We start from the raw sequence: 22618 nt of genomic DNA, 5'->3' as shown, positions 1-22618 counted from the left end.
ATTTTTTTACTTTTTTTCTCTAACCCTAAGCCTTTTTCTTATGATAACAATGGGCCACCATAGAGTTGCTATAAAATTTTGAAATATCTTGGTGGTTATTATTAATTTTGAACTATTTCAATACCTGACAATAAACTTAAGACTTATTATTTTGAAAAACATTACGTACGTATAGACCCATTGTACTGAGCTCCTTGATTAAAAGGAATTGTTCTGGGAGATAAAACAATGGATATATTTTTTTGTATAAGAAAGACGGCCTCATTAGATCCTCTAGAAAATAAATCATTAAGCGTCTGCGAAAGTAGCTACAGACACAACTGAAACTTCATCCGTCAACCCCTTAAACTATCCTCTATACTGTGATCTTAGCTACACTGGTAAGTTACATTTATTCTTCCAACACAACACAAACTTTATTAACATTCTCAATAGGTTATCCTAGCTTAATTAAGGTGACTCCAGCATAAATCTAGCAATTTTTTAACCGCTCGTATCAAGTCAAAAACTATCGGATATTCCTAAATTATAGTAGCTCAAACATTTATCATTTGTCAAACGTTAAGGGTCGATTTTCCTTACAGTGGTCTTTTACAATAGTATCTTTTTGTTCGCTTAAAATCGATTTATTTTCATGGAATTTTAGATTCTTGGTACTAAATAGATTGTCATGATTTTGTCTGATGAGTTTGGAGAAAATCTAAAGTAATTCGCTAATTTCAAAATATGGATATGGATGTATAATAAAACGCTTTTAAGAGTCATACTCTGTAACATTCAAACATAGGCCGGCCAGGCCACCTCACGGATTTTGCTCCTCAAATCGTGCATAAACGTGGTTTGGGGTCCTAAATACGAAATGGATAACCTTTTGGGGAAAATATATTTGAAATAGGTTGTCATAATTCTGTCTGCCGAGTTATGAGAAAATCTATCGGTCACGGGACTTATGTGGCTGCGCAACTTGCGAATTAAAGTAATATTTAGTCCGTAGGGATGGAGCAAATTTAGAGAAGCCGGCCAGTAAACTTTATGGACTTTGCTCAAATTGGGTATATAAACTTGGTTTGGGGTCCTAACTGACAAGATGGATAATTGTTTGCGCAAAAACGTTTTAAAGGCAAAGTTCAGGGGGATGGTCAATTTTGGGTCGGTTACAACGCCGTTCAAGCACTGCTTTTATGACGCTAGAAAAAAAATTTAATATTTATAATTTTTAAAAGATATCGTTATCAAAATTAAAACCTTGATTTCTACTCTTTCATTATACATAGTAAAACCTTGTATTATTTTAAAAGGTTTCTCAAACGACTCCCATACGTATAGGTATATTTATGAACTTTTGAAACAGTGTGAATCTAGAACTCCTATATCTCCACTGGTATGTCGATTTGGAAACTACCGTTGCTGTTGAACATAGTTCGATTATAGCTTATTTCATTTTTAAATAAAAAAACTGGGCAAGTATAGTGGGCAAACAGTGAGTAAAATAGGCTTTTACATGGTCAAATGTCTTTAAAATTCTATATTTTTCTTCATCGCAGAATGGTAATGCAACTGACGCAATATAAAAAATATTTAGACTACAGAAAATTTTTTATCTTGAAAAATCGATTCTTTTAATATCTTGGTTTCTGTAGTCACGATTGTAATAAAACGCTGTCATGTAATAGGTAACCAAACAAACTTTCATATTACAAAGTCTAAAAAAGATTGACCATGGAAAACTCGAGGGGCTGACATGTCGATGCTATGGTAACTATTCACGTGATCATTTTCACGAAAAATGATTCCTAAACTCATAGTCTTAAGTGGTTAGCGTATCAGATATCAAGATATAGATCTGTTTTGCTATAAAATAATTTCTAGTTCTGTTACTCTAAAGCCCGAAACTATTTGAAGCCACCTTAAATAAGTTTTCGAAATTTGCAACTGGCCTTGATAATATATCTGCCAAACTTCTTATGGAATTCCCCGATCTGATCTCTGAATCATTAGCGTATCGATTTAATCAACCTTTTAAAACAGGGATAATTTTCATTTGCGCTAGGTAGCGGTCATAGAATCGCTATATAATTTTTAATGTTTTGAAGTTTGATTGTTTATATCAGAAGTTGTCTTTCACTTCCGTTAAATTCATCTTCAATCGTGATTGGTTACTTTTAATTTTTTAAAGCTAGAGATTCGATCACGCATATTTATATAGTAGGAGGCGTTTATCAAAATAACAAAGGCTGCTGGCAGGCGTTCCCTTCTTCCCCTTCCCTCCCCCTCCCCCTTTGCTTCTTTTTTGCTCTGTTTTAATTCTCGCTTATTCCAAATTTCCAAAGTTCTCCCAAAACATCGGTTTTTTCCTAAACTCACAAGAACGCCTACTTTGCAGGCTACTCTACTCGTCCACAGGGAAAAAAGATCATAAAGACTCGAAACGCAAAGTGTTCATGAATGAAGTAATTTAAACTTCTCGTTGACGGCGCCGAAACAGATTTTGCGAATCTCAAATATTATGTCTTCTCAGACAGTGTCTTATCTTGAGACCAATGATCTATTGTCATGCATCCATGCAGTCGGCATATTTTAAAACTATTTCGTTACGATAACTTACATGCTCCTTAATTCAAAACTACTACTACGTTTTTGTTTTTCGTATTTTCGGAACTCGAGGCAAAGTTGGATAAATAAAATAAATAAATGAATGAAGAATTCGACTACCATTTACAATCAATTCAAAGAATGAAGAAATTATATTTCGTTGGTTTTCTTGGCAGAATCATGGAAAATGATAATCAAAACCACGAGGGAGCTTAATATGACTCAGGAGTTTGGTACGTACTCTGCCGATTTTGGGACAAATTGTTGCCCAAGTTTACAGCGCCAGTACCGGTCAGCGGTACTTATAGTTAGTCATGTGACCGACATCAGCCGGTCATTTTGTTCCTTCGAGTTTCGATGTTCATCTCGGTTGTTTACCAAGTTTTACCAAGGGGATATTAAAACCGTTTGCCTGTGTCTTGGCTCTTTCTTATTGTTCATAACTGGCGCAGTATGAAATGTAAGCTGAAACTCTTACTGCTAAGTCTAACAGCGAACTTTAATCGATCCAACACTTTGAAATATCAAAATATCCAACAAACGGTTTTGTGTAATGAATAATTATTTTGATTTTAGCTTTCTGATGACGTAATGTGAATACTATCTACGGCCTTTATTAGAAATACTGTGCTGCAAAACGTGCTGGTTTCGAATCGACTAAGGCTGAACAAGTTAATAATAGAATTATTAAATCTAACTATATAAAAACTATAAACAATGATCAATAAACAATAATATTCATAATCAATAAACTATTCACATTTAGTAAAAATAAACACTGAGGTGATTATTGAAAATCTCGCGCCCTGATTGGTCGCGAAATTGATGTTTGTAATTCCTTGTTATATGGACTTCCCAAGGGCTCTCTCAAAAAGCTGCTGCAAGACTTGTAACCTTTTCTCAGAAGCAAGATCATATTACCCCAATCTTGTACAATCACCAATGGCTGCCCGTGGAACAACGAATTGTTTTTAAGCCTTACACAACCTAGCGCCCATATATCTATGTGACTTGGTTGAACCCTATGTTCCCTCTCTTATAATCTAAAATCCTATGGCAAAAGAAGCTTTTCTTATGCAGCCCCTGAACTATGAAATGCCCTTCCACATAACATTAGATATTGCTTTTATGAGTAATGTTAAGACATGGCTTTTTAGGCAAACCTTTGATTAATTTCTCTTTTCCAAAGTAATTGACAATGTTTTTATGTAGCAAAATTCAGTATTGAAGTTATTATTAATCACTTATATAGTACTTAACTTAATTTACTTTACTTAATTTACTTACTATAACTTTTTCCTAATGATCCTTTTAAATTATCCATTTTTATATAATATTTGTAAAGCGCTGTTAAACCTTGGGGAATTGGTGCTCAATATAAATTATTATTATTATTATTATTATTATTATTATTATTATCATTATGACCCTCACGTGAGGCAAACGAATAAGTGATCATTTATTACAACACCACGATGAATCCTATTTTTCATTCTAATACCATTATTACTTTCGTACATTTATCTATAGGGCAGCTTCAGTCATGGACGAGAAAGGTAATACTAGTTACGTAGGCAGGCTGAAAGCGAAACTCAATAAAAACAGGAGAATCCAAAATGAATTATTTGAAAAGGTAAAAAGATTAGAAGAGGAACTAACGAAAGACCATGAAAATTGCCAATCCAAAATCAATGATCTGGAAGAAGAAATAAAAAGACTTAAAGAAGAAATAGAAAAACTTAAAGAAGAAAGCAATACCCTGAAAGAAGAAATAAAAAAATTGAAGAAGAAAACGGGAGACTTAGGAGAGAGCAACGCATTCCTTGAAAAAAAAATGAAAGAAATTGATGATAATGCCAAAAAGGAAGCCAATAAAGCCGAAAAGGAAATCGGAGATTTAAACACAAAGTTAGAAAACTTAGATGAAAAATTAAAGATGTTTGAGCTATCTGAAGATGAGTTGGTTATTCGGCAACTCTGTTCAAGCGTTCAGCAAAATCTCTTGAAAATTGTGCTGCAGGGAAATTTCGAAGAAATTCAGAACAAAAGGACTGAGGATATGGAAAATTACATTTCAACGCAAATTGAAGACGAACATGAACAAAATGAAGCAAGGTTAAGATGGAAAAAGTTGAAGAAAGATGTCAATTGGAACGATTTTTTGATAAGACAGCTAACAGATGTCAAAAGGAGAGGGAACGAAACTGCTCATCCATCCTTGACAGAAGAGGACATAGATGATGCGAAAATCAACTTGAAAGAAAAGAAGAAATTAGGAAAGCATATGGTCAAGGCAGTAGATCAACTAAAGGTTATATGGATACAAACAAACCGCAAGCTATACTGCAAGGGTAAGCATTTCTTAAAACCCATAGTAAAACATGCTGCACAGGTTTTTGTAGGTGGGTATATTAATTGCTTTAAATAAACATTGCTATTGTGATGCTTTATTGTCTACGTCCATTTTAACGATGGGTTTTGTCACTTTTCTTTGTTGGATTGTCAATAGATTTCTGGTTGGCAACATTTAAATTAACAATCAACCAAAACAAAGTTTGTCATTGTTCACGTACGCCCATTGGCTCCGACTCCCCTTAGTTACCGTTGCTATGTCACACAAGCACAAAAACATTAGCTGGAAAACAGTCTCAATTTGTGAAACTCTGCTCGCTGTCATAGTTCGTCGTGCAATGCAATTTCATAAAAATACCAAAAGAAATAGTCAAGTCTTCAAATCATTAAAACAGGAAACAGGTAGAAATGTGGGTAGTCGTTGCTATTCACCCAGTTTTATATCGTGGGAGGACTAGGTCGAAACCTGACCGTGAAAAAGATGCCGTAAATATCTCCATTTCCCAGTGAAAGATTTATTCCGTGCATGATCAACGCGCCAGCAGTTTTACAGCGCTAGCTAGCGGATATTTTCTGGGTACCTGCGGGAAATAAAATATCTCAAAACTGATCTGTAAATTCATTTTTTTCTGGAGTGAAACGTCCACGAAAAACTCTTGGTTCTGTTTTGATCTATTTTTTTTCTATTCGTTTCCAGTCAGTTCTTGTTGATATAATAGAACAATAACGTTGCCTTTTCCATATATCTTACAGAACAAGCTCCATTGACCAAGAAAAAGGCGATCCAAGGATTGCGTCTACCACAGGACAAAACCAGGAAGATATAAGACTTCCCAATGGTATCTATGCAAGAAGTGCCTCTGGACGGAGACATGATTTCAGTCTCAAAAAAGCTAGCCTTGACAAAGCTTTTCCTGGAAAGATATTCTTTCGCATCACAACGAAGTTTTTATTTCCGAATTAAATCACGTAAAATTAGCAATCTCTATAAGGTTGACCTTAAACTATCTGCAATTAGTTTAAAGCTACTACAGCGAGCTATTAAGGATCCTGCGCTCTGATTGGCTGAGCTTGTCTATTGATGATAGACCGCTAGTAACGAAAAGAGCTGGTTTCAAAACCATAACTATGGAGTCTAATTCTCCTTTTTAACCGGCTTTTTTTTATCCATTTATTTCACCGCTCAGTAGGGTTAGACTAAAATCTAACTAACGATTAGACCTCTAGCCCTCATACTACAAGTCAATAGCCTATTGACTATGTTCAATATCCTATGAGCCAATGACTCATAGACCATTGTTAAATATTCACTTCTTTGCCTTGACTTGAATGGCAATGTATAGCACTCCCGTCTGATATCCAGACGTTAAACTAGACAATGGGGAACGAGTTTATAATGTAACCTTCTCTAAAATATTTATCAAATCTTTTTACATTAACATGCTATACATGTTTTTATCGTACGCACAAAAAGAACTATCGCATAAAGGTGCTTAGCTGGCCTACACCTACATTGTATATTAGCTAGTGAAAAAAAAAAACAAGCAAGGGACTGGTTCTAGTTAAAATATCAAACAATTAGAGTATTGTAGAAAATAAATTACCGAATTAAATGAAAGACTAGCTGCAAACAAACTTATTGACTAAGTTTCAGGACGTTTGTTCATATATACTAACAATATTATGAGCATAAAAACACTGCCAAAATTACATAGAGATATAGTGTCCAAACACATGCATTATATATCTTTTTTAATATCGCAATTTTATTATTGGAATTTGTCCAATCTTGATTAAACTCTCAAGTCAAGCTAATTCCAATGTCATCTTTATTCTGGCGGGGAATTTGGGAAACAAAAATCCAGTCATTTAATAGTATTTTTAGCGGAGCTCCCGCGCGTGTACACAAGAATCCTGATTGGCTGGTTAGATTATCTTTTTTTTTGGCGGGAATGTCGACGCGTTGCAACATCCGGGTACACATAAAGGTAAATCCGACTATTAAACTTTTGTAAAAAACGTTTTACAATACCGAAAGATAACAACACAATTTTTTATTCAAGCTTATATTTATATTTATATTTACTCTATTTACGATGGAACCCCTTTCCGAAATCGATATGTCGAAAGAAAGCTCAAAGGAGAATGAAGCTAAAAGAAAGGCCAGAAGTAAAAGAGTTTTTTTCGGAAGAGGAAAAACTCTGGTGGCGTGAAAAAGGAAGGCAAAGACGAAGGAATGTCGCCAAAGAAAAGCGGCAAGCAGAGAGAGAGAGAAAACGCAAATCCAGGCGGGACTTCGATTATAAACAAGGAGAACATGATCGTGAAAGAAAAAGGAATATGAGGCAAAACTTGACGGATGAACAAAGAGAAAATGAACGTGAAAGACAAAGGAATTTGAGGCAAAACTTCACGGATGAACAAAGAGAAAATGAGCGTGAAACTGAGACAAAGGAATTTGAACAAAACTACTAGCTAAGGCGACTCTCAAATGCACAGAAAAAATCGCTTTAGGGCAAGTCATAGACCAAAGAAAATTAAAATAACTTTCATGTATTCAAAGAATTCAGGTGTGTTGTTTTTTCTCGACGAATCGACAAATCAAATACTTTCCCTCAAAACTTTTAATATTTCTGTAGATAAGCTTAATTTATTTTAATGTTGGAGTAAATATAACATGAAGAGCATATTACAACAAATATTCGTCCTTTATTTAGCTTCGTAAATCTTTAGCAATTCGGTTGTTTTTAACTAACTATCCGCATATGTTTTTCGTTCAAGGAAGATTCGCCTCCTATCGCGGGGTCCCATCGGCAAAACAACGAAGACTTTCATTTAATAATTTTATTTCTTCAAATAATTTATTTAAGTTTTGAATGGAATATAAATTTACACCAAATATTCAACTGTTTATTAAGCTACATTCGAGCAAGTCTGATTATAAAAATGAGCTTAAATTTGTGTTGTTGAGAGATGTTGTTGTAGAAAGACCTAGACTTTCACTTTAAAAAGCCGTAAAAAATATTCAAAAACATTTACAAACGCCAATTTACTGACAAAGAAATTCGTCATTTTGCATTGCCTTTTTGCATTGTCTTTATTTTCTATTTTGTTTCAGTTGTTCTTGTCAAGTTTAACTGAATATGTAAACTTCGTCTCGTTCTGTAAAATACGTAATTATTAAAGTAAGCTTATATTTTGCTCACCTTAACCAGTTTCCAAGTCTGTTTTTTGGTCTTGATTTGTCCTAAATCTCCAGATTTTCGATTTCAATGAAAGACATCCGAGGTAAATTTCACTAAACTTGATATTGTATTGGATTATCTGTAGTTATCTCTCGTTTTTTTTAAGTAAAAGAGATTCAAAGCCTAAAAATGTCGGTTTTTTGGAAAACTTTGTCGAATAATTTTCCAAGAGCAAAACTAGCCCCTGGGAGTGGTGGTGAGTTGTGTACAAAATTCCTAAGTGGGAGAGTATGTACTCGCGCAAAACAAAAAAACAAAAAAACAATGTAGTGCATTTCGATTCGATTTCACTGCATGGTTTTTATTATGGGAGAAATTATCTTCATCTCGAATAAAAAATAATTGAAGATTTTTTCCCCGATCTTATTTTTACCTTTCAGTTTCATTCAAATTGTTCTCCCTGTGACTTCCGTATCCGGAGCTCCGCTTTTAGGCAGTGCCTAAATATATATATTATACACAGTCAGCACAATCTATGTAAGGTCTAGAGCAAACGTCGAACTTTTCATGCACCGAACCTAATTACATCAAAGAATGCCGCCTCATTATCACCTGATATCCATTGTTTTTAATGAGTTCGGTGCATGGAAAGTTCGACGTTTGCCCTAGGCCTAAAAGTGTTTTGATAAGGAAAACAAAAAGGAATTAAATTTAGGGAAGTGTAGACAATAATTTTCTTACCGGGTTGCCTGTAGTACAAGCTACGAATGCAGCAAGTTTTGTTTTCTCGACAAACGTTAACGACGACTTCTTGTCGAAAAAAAACCCAGGTATTTTAAAGCTTCATTCTTGAAAAATGCATTTTCTTGCAAGAAATATGTTTTTAATAGATACCTTTAGTAGATATTTGCTTTTTATTCGCCAGGAAGAGGAAAAATATGGTTTGTTTTGAGGTCATGAATTCGGCAAAACAACAAGACTAAACACTTCGTAGGCTGTTCACATTGTAGCGCAAAAAATACCATTTATTTTCTCTTCTTGGCAAGTTAAGAGCAAAAATCTACTTTAGATATCTACTAAGAATATATTTCTGAAAAGAAAAGCGGATTTTTATCGTTATTTAGTGCACTAACTTACCTCTTATACGGTGGCCCATTCTCGCATAAAATCCTGTAGAGCCGACACAAAGAAAAAAACTTTTGCGCATGCGTGCATTTAAACACCTTTTCTAAGAATTTTGAAGAGTTTGAGTGAGAAAATCAATGTTTGTTTTCTCCAATTATACAAAAAAGTTCGAGAGTATGGAGTGCAAATAATTAATCCGTGAAACACTAATTACTAAGTAGTACAAAATAATGCTAATTAAACAATAGAAAACAATAGAATCATTGCATGAAATTGTGCTATTTAGTATTACTAAAAGTTTCACGGTTATATTGTTTTGAGCGCGCTCTTCTTTTGTCAGACAAAGATACTGTATTAACAAACACAATATGAAAGAATTGGCCTTAATTTTCAAGCATAGGCACTAAGTTTTGGTATTTTGTGAAGTCCGATATATCAGAGGCTATTTTGAAAGTCAAATTTACTCATGTAATGTGTGTGGGTGAGAGTGAGAGGACTAGTATAGCTTAGGACCTAGGATTAGAACACGACCACATCAGCTACGCTGCATTTAACTTATCGTGTATAAATAAATATTATTATTATTATTATTATTATTATTATTATTATTATTATTATTATTATTATGTTTTGACTAATTACGGATTCAGAGCATGCGCAGACGTTTTTCACTCGTGTCTAGAATGCCAGCCGACAACAATGGCCGATTCGATTACGTGACCTCTTAGTGCAAGTCGCCTATAATTGAGTTAACAGGTCAAAAACAGTTTCCGCGTTTGATACTCCAATCAAAACATGCGGGATGTTGAGAGAACACAAGAGCGAAGGAAAGCACGTTGCGTTAGCGGAGTGGTTTCCAGCTTCTCGAGCGTTCTCTCAAGTCCCAAGTGTTTTGATGAGAGTATCAAACACGGAAAACTGTTATTTGATCTGTTTTCAGGGGCGGCACTAGCCCTCCCACTAGACTTTTTGGGGGGCCTGGCCCCCCCAGAATATAATGCCTCACACACACAAAAAAAAACGCATAACATTTGGTTATGATTAACATTTTTTATTATTTTGATATTACATAATTTTCTGGTACCGTGAAATATTGGAGTGCCCCCCCCCCCCCCCTCCCAAAAAAATTCTTCAGCTTCCGCCGCCCCTGGTTTTATAAAATAACAAACGCCAAAAAAACGAAAAAATATCGTATTATTCTGATATGTTTGTAAAGGATGACGCGAGCATGTTTTGATACCCTCATCAAACATGTGTTTCGACCAATCGTAGCGCGCGTACTATTCCAATTACTTGAAACTATTTGTCACATCTTCATCATAACTCCCATACATTCCCTTATAAACCATACACTTTGAGGTTCCCTCCACACACACTACTGCTACATTTTATATTTACAATATACAACACTCAACTCACATGTCGATTTTTTACTGAGGGAGGAAAACCAGAGAAACTGAAAAAAACCCTTGTAACAAGAGAGGGAACAACAAATCAGTAAACTAACCTCACATATGATGCAGTCTGAGCCGGGCCCGGCTGGAACCCAGACCACAGCGATGAGAGGTTGTTCCATCCTTCCCTCTCTCTACTCAATTCCCTTAGCAATAACAAAACGATCTTGAACAGATTAGTGTGCCACCTATCATGGCACTCCAAGCATAGGATTGACACCAAAAAAGTTCAAAATGACCCACCACCCCTCTCCCCTGGAGGACCATGTGACGGCGGACCACCACGCATCACCCCAAATAAAAGTACCTAAGTTTCCTGATTTAAAGTAATTTAATAAATAAGGAAAACTGACAAAAACAAAACTGTTACGTATTACATATAGATGTTATTCTTTGAGTTAAAAATATTCTTGGCTTTCCTTGACGAACATGTTATTTGCAGTGCAATGGTGTCTTATTTCACACAATATGTTTGTTCTACACACTCCCTTATAAAGTTAATTCAATGCATAGTGCAAGCAGTTTAGTCTTCGAGCACAGGTTCTGCAAGAATTGCTTTAGCTTGCTTGAGTTCTTCTGACCCATCTAGATCTTTTTCTGATTCACTCTAAAATACCAACATAAATGAATTGAATATAATGATAGAAGCATATTTCCACCCTATTAGAAATAGTCAAAAGTTAATAAATCAAGTTCAGTTTTTCACATGCTATGATTAGTAATACAGCAATATTGCAAGAGGTGATGAATTAAAGCACGAAGGAAGTGTTAAGATTGAGAAACAGGAGCCACAGCCAGCCCACAACAGTTCTTGGCCAATTAAAATGCTATAGTAGCCTCCTCCGCAGGCGTTAATACCTAAAAGGAGACGAGAGATGCATGCAGAGGAGGCTAATGCTATAGTACACTAAAGTATTTAAACAAACTACAAATCAACTAGTGTGTTTGATTTGTTCAGTTATTAGTGGTCTATCAGTGGTCTATTTTCGATGCTTTCAAACTTGTCAATAGTCAAATACCAGTGAGCGATTTTTTTCTTTGCTAGTGAAATTTCCCTTTTAATAGCCAAATATTGATCTATAACGTTTGGGAAATGACATTTTCTATCCAAACATACAATGCATATATTTTTTGTTTCTGTTTTAAAGCATACAGTAGCTGCAAAACCATGTTATTAGTTAATTAAGAAGAAGAGCCATGGGCTAAATAGTTCATTCAGCTGTGCACACCTTCCACAAACAGGGTTGCAATGAGAAATGCTCTATTCAACTTAATTGGAAAAAAATTAAGTTGTTGATATCCTTTTACCAAGATTCTAGCTATGGCTTCCCACTCTGGAGCCTGGAATCCATGTCTTATAACTGGAATACGCTCATCTTCCCCAATGGTACATGAATTTTCAAAGTCTCTCCAGAATGCTGAAAGTGCATCCCTAAACACCCCATTTTCATCTGCCCCAGCTTCTTCTAGGCCATAAGCATTTACCATGATGACTTTAACATGCGATTCCATTAGTGTTGGATCCTTAAATACTTCAATCATATCTGACATGATCTGGACCCTTCTGACTCTTATGAATCTAAAATGAAAATACATATAGATAGATTTTTGCATTTAAGTGTATTATATACAGTGCTTCCTGCAAGTTTTAAAAAACTGAAAACTACCTGCTTGATGTCGATTGTTCCTGGTTAGGGGTTTCTTCTTCATTGGAATTGATAGCACTAAGGAAGAGAATTTAAATATGTCAAACAGTGCTCAATGTATCAAACAAAAAAGTATTAGCAGTTTTGAAAGAATACTATTACCTATACAAACTAATTCTAATTCTGGCGTAAGTTTGAGGGTCATTGAAAATAAATTAATTAATTAAGCAAAAATAAATTTATGCAATATACTTTCCTTACTTTCCCTAAATTTTGCTAAATACTTACACAAAGTATTGCATTTTATCTTCATCATGCCCTTCGAACCCTTCACTCAAACTACTCAAGTTTCCTACTTCTCCAAACCCCAAAAATTCTATTTCATCATCAGAAATTGATAGTGATGGGGTTCCCTCCAGAAACTCTATCATAGTCAAGGTACATCTGTCATCCACTTTACTGCTGGGTGATAGCAGAATTCCAAGTGGATCATGTAGGCCAAAGTGTTCTGGTTGAGAGCTCAATGATCCTGCCCAGTCATAAACAGAACTCATCAGGGTATGGGTTGGAAATCTTCTTGACTGCAGGCCTAGTGATGGGTGTCTGATTCTAACAGTTACAAAATTGCTATTGGGTTCAGGGGGAACTCTAGCCTTTCTTGCACTCTGCAGTCTTTCTCTCCACTCTTCCTCATCAAGTTTTCTTTGTAGATCAGCTTTTTTCTTTTTATCTGTATGCAAGGAGATTTTGTAAGCCTCATCCTGCTCCTCAATGAGTACCCTTCTTTCTTCAGAACTACCAATAAATGAAGTTGTGGTACTCAACTGAGGCAAATCATCTTGGCTCATGAATATTGAATGCTCTAGTTCTCTATCACTTTCTGGATCAATGCAGATTTTTCTAGATCGCAAGTACAATCTTACTGTTTTGATCTTGTGTACTTCCATGTAGTTGTTTATATTGAATGGCACTGCATTATCTCCAACAATCATAGATTCGCTGACCCTTTTTCATCTTTAAAGTTGGCCAAATCAAAGATCATATCATCATCTTTACCATAATTTATATTGACTGACCATCAGGAAAGAAAAGTTCTTTGTAAGTTTGCTGCAGTTTGAATTTATCTATAGTGACAGGAACCTCAACCGTCCGACTTCCTCCTCCCTTCACCAATGGGACAAGAACATATGCCTCTTCTTCTTCCCGGAAATGCTTCCAGCCAAGTTGTATTTTTTTAGTTTTTAGTTTTTCCTTTTTTTATCTTGACCTGCAGCACTATCAATGTTTGCTGGTGATTTCCTTTTTTTCTTTGAAAGGAAAGCTTCTAGTAGTGCCTTTTTTCGCTCAGTTTGGTTTTCCTTCTGTCTTATCCCTTTTTCATTTTTCTCTTCTGCATTTTTGCAGAAGGCAACAAGACTCAGTCGGTCACCTGCTCTTATTAAACCCAAATCTTCTAAATTGTTTTGCGTCGCAGTTAGAACTGCAGTCATATCCATCTGAAAAATATGAAAAATGAAAGGATGAGCATACTTGCAACTTTGATTTGATTACAATAAATGATAATAATTGATTAATCATATTTTATACAATAAAAACAATAACACCTCCCACAAGCACATAACAAACAATGCTACTCCAGCAGGCGGAGATAAAGTGAAGAGTTGACGGGTTTTGAGTTCGGATGGGATCCCTGTGGTATCCTGTGGCGTTAGATTATCGAGTGATTTTCGGCTTCAGAAAAGTTAAAGTATAGTTTCTTATTACATTAAAAAAATTAAATGATATCAAAGTAAACTTTGGTCATGTACTTTATGAAATATGTTGTTATTTATTCGTTTGAAGCGTTTCGATTTCATGGCGATTTACATTGATTCACCTTGACTAGTGCATAAGGAACCCATATTTACGAATATTCAGAGTATAACTTACCTTCTCTGATCTAAATCGCTCAATCACTGCTTCTTCCACTCCTCTCTCACGTAAATATGCACATACCTATATTAACCAGGCAATAACATAAGCTTAAACATTTCTTTAGGGCACTAGAAATGTTCACAATGACTGATGGTGCGAGACTAGAAGACATAACTTAAAGCTTATAATTTCGTACAAGAACTTGAATATAATAAGTGAAGGAAGATAAATAATAACATAGAACTGAAGATAAAATAAGAAAGCTGCGTTAAATGTTATAAAACGATGAGAATAAGTTATAGGATGATAACTAAAGAAATAAAATGTTAGAATTACCTTGTCAATAGAGCTCGCCATATTGTCCATGCTCTCAGCATAGAATGAGCCTGCTCTACTATTGCTAAGCGGTCAAAAAAGTCGAGAAAAAAGTCGAAAAAAAAGTCGAGAAAAAAGTCGAGAAAAAAGTCGAGAAAAAAGTCGAGAAAAGTAAAAACAATCACGAAATTTGCATGGCACTAATCGGGCTCCGTAGTGGGAGGGCCGTACGGGAAAATATTTGGCTCGAGGTGATGCCGTACGGAACGAGCGCAGCGAGGTCCGTACAAATGACCGAGAGCCAAATATTTCCTGTACGGCCCGACCTAACTCAGTCAATAAGCATTTTATCATATGACCCTCACGAAAGATAAAAATAATTAAAAAAAGAAAGCGCGCGGATTCGAGCAGGGCCGGACGGGTTTTTCCGGCCCGCTTACGTCAACCCGTCCGGCCCCCATCACGTGACTTTTTCCAATGGTCTTATTAGAGCGCGCGAGCAGGGCCGTACGGGTCATATGATAAATGTAATGCCTTTTGGTCCTATATAAATTAATTTTAGTTTTGGATTGAAAGTGTTGGTTTTCAAGATGAGAATCATTGCTCGATCAATATAAACAAGTTCTCTTGACAGCATGTTTGAATCGACTGCTTTTAGATTGTAAGTCATGTCGGTTTAACTGGAAAAAAACGTCTTTTTCAAAAAAAGATTTCAAAATGGATATAATAAAGTGGTAATTAAACTTCGTGTCGTGCAATTTTGGTCTGAAATCAAACTTGCAATTACAAATCGCGCGTTTGATTTCAGACCAAATTGCACTCTACTGAGTTTAATTACCATTATTAATTATGTTTCCCAGGGTGCTTTCAAGTAATATACATTGCTGCTGTTCAGTTGTATTTGATATCACACTACTACTTCTTTGCAGTTTGAAACAGTTTCTGACCTGGGATTGTTAACACAGACCTTGAGGACACATCCAGTGTTTTCCAAAAAATTAACCTGCGCGCCACTCTCAATTGTTCTGAAATTGAAAAAGGCAATCAATAATCTTTCAACAGGTAAAATAATGTACATTGTTGTTTAATATCTATGAAATAAAAATGAATTTCAGGAACAGCGTTTGTGAGAGGGGGGATAAATGATAATCTTTTTATTGAAATCAGGTTTTTCTTAGAATACCATGCCCCTGGGCCATGCACCAAAAAAACGTCTGACACCAAAGAAACACATAACATTTCTGGTGGAACTGTGCAAGAAGAAGATGATCTAATGCATACGGAAATCCCAAAGAAGAAGCTTCTTGAACTTATGAAAGTGAGCATGGATGCTCAGTATGCAAACACACAACTTAACATCTTTACCAGTTTCATTGCTGTGGTAAAGTGAAAGAATTTCTTAAAGAAGGAAAGGTAAATAAAATTTAAGCACCTGCATGAGAGAGAATGGACTCTCAGTATTGAAATACACAGCGAAACATGCTGTTACAGCCTGAAGTTCTTGATTCAGCTCTCATTGTGGTCCCACTGTGATTTCTTTTTCTGTAATTTCTTTCTTTATATCCACCTTGGTTAAAGTGTAATTGCTCATGTCCTCAGTACTGATAGATTAGACACACACATTTCTTGATCTATTTCTTTTTATTTAATTGTTCTTTTTTTATTTCATTTATAAATTTTATTTTTTTCCTTTTTCTTTTCCTATATTATTGTTGTTATTATTATATATTATTATATTATTCTTGCCATTTTTATCACAGCCTTCCCCTCTCTACACCGACAGACATACCTGCACACACTCATGTAATCCAAACCCTCTTCAACCACTCCTGCACACCCACTCCCCCATGCATTATTTAAGAATACTCCTTTCCCCTAATTTCTTCAAAACTGCCACATTTCCCCTCACATGAAACCCAACTCTACCAACAACAGAGACAGTTCCCCTGTTTCCCTCCACACATACACACTCATTTCTCCACCTTTGTTTAAGTCTGAATACTAGTACATGGAATAGTTTCAGAAGAAGGTGCATTTTAATTATAATTTATTCTTTTTGTAGTGGCAACTGGTGCAGGGAGATTACGAGTGTCTGCAGGCACCACTCTAAAGCAGGCACAAGAAAATTACTTACTAGCCCAAAGCATTCTCAACAGTGATGAGATAGTATTTGGCTGCTATCGGGTAAAAGGGCATGGAGTGGTGACCCTTACAGAAAGCGTGGCAAAGCTTTCATAGGAAACAAGCTGTCCCACATGAGAAAACCAAGTGCATATAAAAGGAAAGTAAGAGAAGTATTATGGTAGTCTGATATCCCTCTTCAATAAAATTTTGTATTTTGTTCAGCTGTTTTCGTGTGCGGGATTACCGTGGGCTCAAATTGAACTAAAGTAGTCAGTCCACTTAAGATTTTGATTTTCTCTAGGAAACAGGGCAAAGTGTGAGGTTTTGTGCCAGTAAAGAGAATACAAGTAAAGAAAGAGGTACTAACTTATAAAAAGATATTGGCTATAGCTTGCTTTTTATGCCTGATAGTGCATCGCTTTTATTAAAAACATTGGTTGGTTCTATATATCAGGTAAAAAAAGCTAACATAGGAGCAATCTTGTAACACAAAGAAAACTGAAAAGGTAAGTTTTGCAAGGCTCTATCACCATGTTTTAGTTTGGATGTTTTTTTTATATTATAGATATTGTGTAGTAATGTATGTGAGTAGAGTTGTTTGTTGGTTCTCTCCTGTGCTTCGAAGGTTTTTCTCCAGGTTCTCCAGTTTTTCTCCTTCCATAAAAATCAACTTTTAATTCTAATTGGAATTTAGTCTCTCTGATTAGTAGGGCACAAGCCCGGATAGAAGAGTTTGAGACTCAAAGTTGTTTGTTTGTTTATTTATTTGTTTGTTTGTTTGCTTGTGTGTTTGTTTATTTATTTAAAATGTAAAGAATGACAACCAATTTCCATGTATGGGTTAATTTGTCATGCACAAAGCATTCACTTAAGGAGGCAAATTTGAGTGCTGGTAGACTTCTTTGAAAAGAAATACACCTTGCAGCTTTGACTGCATGCTTTGTCTGACTGGCAATTAAATGTATGGAATGACTGATAAGTGATTGCAACACAGTAATCAAAATTGTTTATTGTACAATGATTGAAATTTGTGTTTACGCTAAGCACTTTATTATCTTGCATAATTTAGGGCATGGAAAATGAAGACCTGGAACTTGTAAGTGAACTGTTACATATGTTAATTCTACACCTATTTCAAAATGTTGTTGGCTAGAGTACACAAATCTGAATTCTGAAACAAAAATGAATTGAAGACAATGTGGTTTTTATGATATATAAAGGAAAATCAGGATTCCTAAGGTCAAGGGAAAGGCAGGGTACCCACGGTTAATAAAAAGTCAATGATTTCTGAATGTTTTTCAAGGCTATAGGGAATTGCCATTTGATTTTGGAAGGTGATCTGTGGTCAGTGATATATAAGTGCATAGGAAACTCATTCATATCCTCATTCTATTATAGGAAAGCGAGGGAGAAATCAGCCAAAATCAAGGTGCATGTGACAAGGTAAAGAACATAAAATTGTGGCATCCGAAGATTTATGCTAAGCTGTACATGCTACATACTACTTATGATTGAATGAGGAATTCAAACATTCAAGTCACAGTATTTAAATAAAATGAAATGCCCTTTTTTTGTAGGATATGGAAGAAGAAGAAGAGTCCATTAATGATTCTGAAAGTGAAGAGTATGATTATCTGCAAATACAAGTACAAACTTGATAATGAAATGTGGTCACCTTTTAGAAAAACTTTCCATCTAAATATGCTATCATTATCCTATCTTAGGAGGCAGAAACTGAATTTTTAAAGAGGAGGCGGCAGAATATCGAAGAAAACAACAGAAAGATGTTGCAACTCAGTTTGGTAAGCTTAAAATTTGTTTATAACATGAAAGGAATTTCATGCTAAAAATAAGATTATATGAAATTTATCTGCAAGTGGTAAAAATATTTGAAGAGTGATTGCAGCAAACAAGTGAAATATTTGTAACACAAGAATATTACCTTCATAAGATCAAGCCGATATGTAATTTATTTGTTTTATTTTATTTATTCATGCAATTTGCTGGAGTTGTATGAAAAAAGTGAGGTTATATAATGACTTATATCATCTTTTATATCATTATTCATGGAAGGCAAGGTATAAATGTCAATGATAATTATTGGATGTAGACACATACTATTCAATCACTAAACCTGATGTGGACTACTATTTTGCTTCTTTATTTGTTTTTGGCAAACAAACTTGATTAAAAGGGGGGGGGGGGGGGGGGGGGGAATGAAACTGGATTAAAAGGCTTTTTTCTTTTTTTTTTACAGCTAAGTAACTCACAGGCTACAATTGTTGTCTGTACTACCTGCGAGCAAGGCAGATGAAACTGTTAAACATCAAAAACCGTAAGGGAAGCTTGCAAGAAAAACTGCATCACTTTCCATAAATCCATAGCAAAGGAAAAGCTATGCCAAATGCTTGGGGAATATTTATTTAAATCCAAAAACGTAATTAGGATTAATGAACAGGACATGATTTCATATAGTAATTTAAAATGTACATAAAAAAAAAGTAAACAGTAAATAATTGATTTTATTATATAATTACCAATGAAATATCTATTTTTCTCTATTTCGAAAAATTGATATCTTTACACGTGAAAATAACATGTTATTTTCACGTGTGAAAATAACACCATTGCGATGGCTATTCAAAAATACACGGAAAGAATTGCCTGAAAAAGCCAAAACATAGTTCATTGATCATTATATAATAAACAGATTATTACATGGGCGCTTGGAGATACGAAATTTATCTTCTCGTGTTGAAAATCTCTCACTCATGAGAGATCTTTTCAACACTCAAAGATAAATTTCGTATCTCCGCGCGCCCATGTAATATCCTCTATATATTTCTTATACCTTACAATTTATTTCATATATTTCACTTAAATATATTTGATATTAAAAAATAAGTTTTGTAAATCCAGAGGATTTTCATTTGATATAATTATAAGAAAAAATTATTAGAATAATTATTACTTCATATTTATAGAGTACAAGCACTAAAAGTGTGTAACATAAATACCATTAAATACTGCTAAATTATGCTAATCCTATTGTTTTTATTGTTTACTTAGCACTACTTACTACTAAATAGTGCAAAGTGTTGCACACTTTTAGTGTTTGTACTCTACTTTCTGAGAAAAAATAATAGAAAGCTGGTTTTATAGCTATACATTAACAGTTTTGTAATGCACGTGCTTGCAATAAATTACCTTTGCACTAGCAAAAAATATGCTACAGAATGTCTCACTGATATTTACAAACTATTTGCAGGATGTCTCGCATTGATTTACAAACTATTTGTAGACTGTCTCGCATTGATTTACAAACTATTTGCAGACTGTCTCGCATTGATTTACAAACTATTTGCAGACTGTCTCGCATTGATTTACAAACTATTTGTAGACTGTCTTGCAGTGATTTACAAACTATTTGCAGACTGTCTTGCAGTGATTTACAAACTATTTGCATTTTCAGTCTTTGTAGTACATTCGACAAAATTTCTCGATTCTGGACAAGAGAAGTAATTAAACCAGAGAATTGTACTCTGTAGAATCTCAATTAAGTTGCTCAATTTTGTTGAGTGTATTACAAACAAAAAATCGCATACAACTCTGAATTTATAGATATTCGTGATGTTCGACCAATCAAATTCGAGTAATTTTGTTAAGTATACTATAAGGAAATTAATAGACACGAGTAATGTTTTGTAAGTTCTTGTAAGTGCACGAGCCTTTAGGTGAGTGCAATTAAAGAACTTTCAAAACATTACGAGTGTCTATTAATTCCAAATTGTACGAGAAGATCGTGCGATTTTTTGTTTATAGTTCATGATCACTCGACAAAATTTCAGTAAAAAATGCAAAGCGACGCCGTTCATCTTTGTCTATTTGGCAGCCGATTTTCAGTCCATCGCGCAACTGAAATGCATAGAAAACATTAATTCTTACGGCTTTAAAATTTTATTTATACGTTTTTTAATTACAAAATGATAGAAAATACTTGTTTTGACATTGTTTTGGCCGTGTTGTCATAGCGACTTAATTCGGTACTCCTACGGAGTACAATTAACGCTATAATTGTACTCCTCTCGATCAATCAGAGTCGAGTAATTTTGTTGAGTGTACTATAAGGAATTTAATTGTACTCCTCTTGTCTAATCAGGATCGAGCAATTTCATGTAGAGTGTATTATACGGTATAGGTAACAGGACTACATGCTGCCCAATTTAGAAATAACTGGATGAAAAAAATTCCGAGGATGGACGAAACAAAATGTAAGAGTTAATTACCCAGAACGGAGGCAATAAGCCATAAACATCCTGAGGGCCGCAGTTTTACTTTGGGTTTTAAGAAATGCTTACCCTTGCGGTAGCTTGCGGTTTGTTTGTGTCCATATATCTTTAAGCTGATCTACTGCCTTGACGTTATGCTTTCCTAACTTCCCCATTTCTTTCAAGTTGATTTTCGCAGCATCTATGACCTTTTCTGTCAAGGGTGGATGAGCAGTTTCGTTCCCGCTCTTTTTGACATCTGTTAGCTGTTTTATCCAAAATTCGTTCCAATTGATTTCTTTCTTTAACTTTTCCCATCTTAACCTTGCTTCATTTTGTTCATGTTCGTCTTCAATTTGCGTTGAAATTTAAGGTACTATATCCTCAGTCCTTTTGTTCTGAATTTCTTCGAAATATCCCTGCAGCACAATCTTCAAGAGATTTTGCTGAACGCTTGAACAGAGTTGCCGAATAACCAACTCATCTTCAGATAGCTCAAACTTCTTTAATTTTTCATTTAAGTTTCCTAACTTTGTGTTTAACTCTCCGATTTCCTTTTTGGCTTTTTTGGCTTTTCTTTTGGCATTTTCTTCAATTTTTTTCATTTGTTCTTCAAGGAATGTGTTACTCTCTTCTAAGTGTCCCATTTTTATCTTCATCTGTTTTATTTCTTCTTTAAGTGTTTGTATTTCTTCTTTAAGTGTTTGTATTTCTTCTTTAAGTGTTTGTATTTCTTCTTCCAGATCATGGATTTTCGTTTGACAATTCTCATCATGGTCTTTCAGTTTCTCTTCTAATTTTCTTACTTTTTCTTCCAATTCAATTTTTATTTTATCCTTTCTCTTGATATCGTCTTTCAGCCTTCCTACGTAACTAGTCTTCCCTTTCTCGGCCATGACTAAAGCTGCCCTAAAGATAAATGTACGTAAGCAATTATAATGGTGGTAGAATGAAAAATAGCATTCATCGTGGTCATAATTGATACATATTCGTTTGTCTGAAGCGAGGGTCACTTGTAGAAGTGGATCGCGTTTCTTCTATGAATGACGTTCAATCGTGAGACAAATGGATAAGTATCATTTATTAATAAAGTGGTGTTAGCTGGAATAAGTGAGGTGAAAGTTTTCATTAAGTGAGGTGAAACTTTAAGTGCGTCGCAAGTCTTATTCAGTTTACATAAATGGTATACTAGTTTAACAATATGTTCCTCCGAGTAGTTTTATAAATTGGTGTTTTTGGGCTTTATATGTTTATATCTATATTAATATTATGGATTATAATTATTATTGTTTATTGATCATAGCGTATAGTTTTTATAATTGTTAGTTTTATAATAGTATTATTATTAACTTATTCAGTTTTAGTTTCCAAATCAGGACATCTTGCAGCGCAGTATTTCTAATAAAGGCCGTAGATAGTATTCACATGACGTCATCCGGAAGGAAGCTAAAATCAAAACTATTATTTTTTTCACAAAACAGTTGGATATTTCAAAATATGGGGATGATGAAAGTTTGCTGTGAGCCTTTAGTTTTAAACTATTTCGTTATGATAACTACCGCGTCCTATCAATATATGTGCTACACAACTTACTACCACAGTCGTCCCAGTGTCTAGGCATGTATCATCAGTCCGTTCCCTCG

The 22618-nt window shown here is 34.8% G+C and overlaps 1 protein-coding gene, 1 long non-coding RNA gene and 1 other non-coding gene across 5 annotated transcripts; 2 read left to right on the top strand and 1 right to left on the bottom strand.

The window, feature by feature from the left end:
• The first annotated feature begins 321 nt into the window (after positions 1-321).
• On the top strand, positions 322-6748 carry LOC116288842 (uncharacterized). The gene is made up of 3 exons (XM_031695689.2): positions 322-380; positions 4123-4943; positions 5698-6748. Exons 2-3 carry the CDS (start codon positions 4136-4138, stop codon positions 5769-5771), a joined length of 882 nt encoding a protein of 293 aa, XP_031551549.1. The 5' UTR covers positions 322-380; positions 4123-4135; the 3' UTR covers positions 5772-6748.
• Positions 6749-11030: 4282 nt separating this feature from the next.
• Positions 11031-14712, bottom strand: LOC116288848 (uncharacterized). The gene is made up of 6 exons (XR_016121282.1): positions 14605-14712; positions 14284-14349; positions 13613-13850; positions 12643-13425; positions 12376-12432; positions 11031-12287 (listed from the first exon to the last, which is right to left on the bottom strand). It is a non-coding gene; the product is annotated as an uncharacterized LOC116288848 (transcript).
• Positions 14713-15105: 393 nt separating this feature from the next.
• LOC148906232 (uncharacterized) lies at positions 15106-19039 on the top strand. Of its 3 annotated transcripts, none has more exons than XR_016121396.1 (11): positions 15106-15244; positions 15513-15645; positions 15762-15996; positions 16646-16868; positions 17009-17066; positions 17162-17213; positions 17777-17803; positions 18106-18150; positions 18285-18353; positions 18432-18509; positions 18965-19039. It is a non-coding gene; the product is annotated as an uncharacterized LOC148906232 (long non-coding RNA). The 3 variants fall into 3 exon arrangements; XR_016121395.1 differs by having other exon boundaries at positions 15751-15996; XR_016121397.1 differs by lacking the exon at positions 15106-15244 and having other exon boundaries at positions 15284-15645; positions 15751-15996.
• The last annotated feature ends 3579 nt before the right edge of the window (positions 19040-22618 follow it).

Source organism: Actinia tenebrosa, unplaced genomic scaffold (genome assembly GCF_029948245.1).
Source record: "Actinia tenebrosa isolate PJP-AT-01 unplaced genomic scaffold, QUT_ActTen_1.0 PGA_scaffold5__44_contigs__length_20552954, whole genome shotgun sequence".
NCBI lineage: Eukaryota > Metazoa > Cnidaria > Anthozoa > Actiniaria > Actiniidae > Actinia > Actinia tenebrosa.
Note: the sequence above shows the minus strand (reverse complement) of the source record. Positions and strands in the feature narration are given on the sequence as shown.

Bases quoted from the DNA above. Each gene is read 5' to 3' on its own strand.
- LOC116288842 (XM_031695689.2), top strand. From the start codon at position 4,136: ATGGACGAGAAAGGTAATACTAGTTACGTAGGCAGGCTGAAAGCGAAA. The intron at 4,944-5,697 runs GTAAGCATTTCT...TATATCTTACAG, and splicing joins CCGCAAGCTATACTGCAAGG to AACAAGCTCCATTGACCAAG.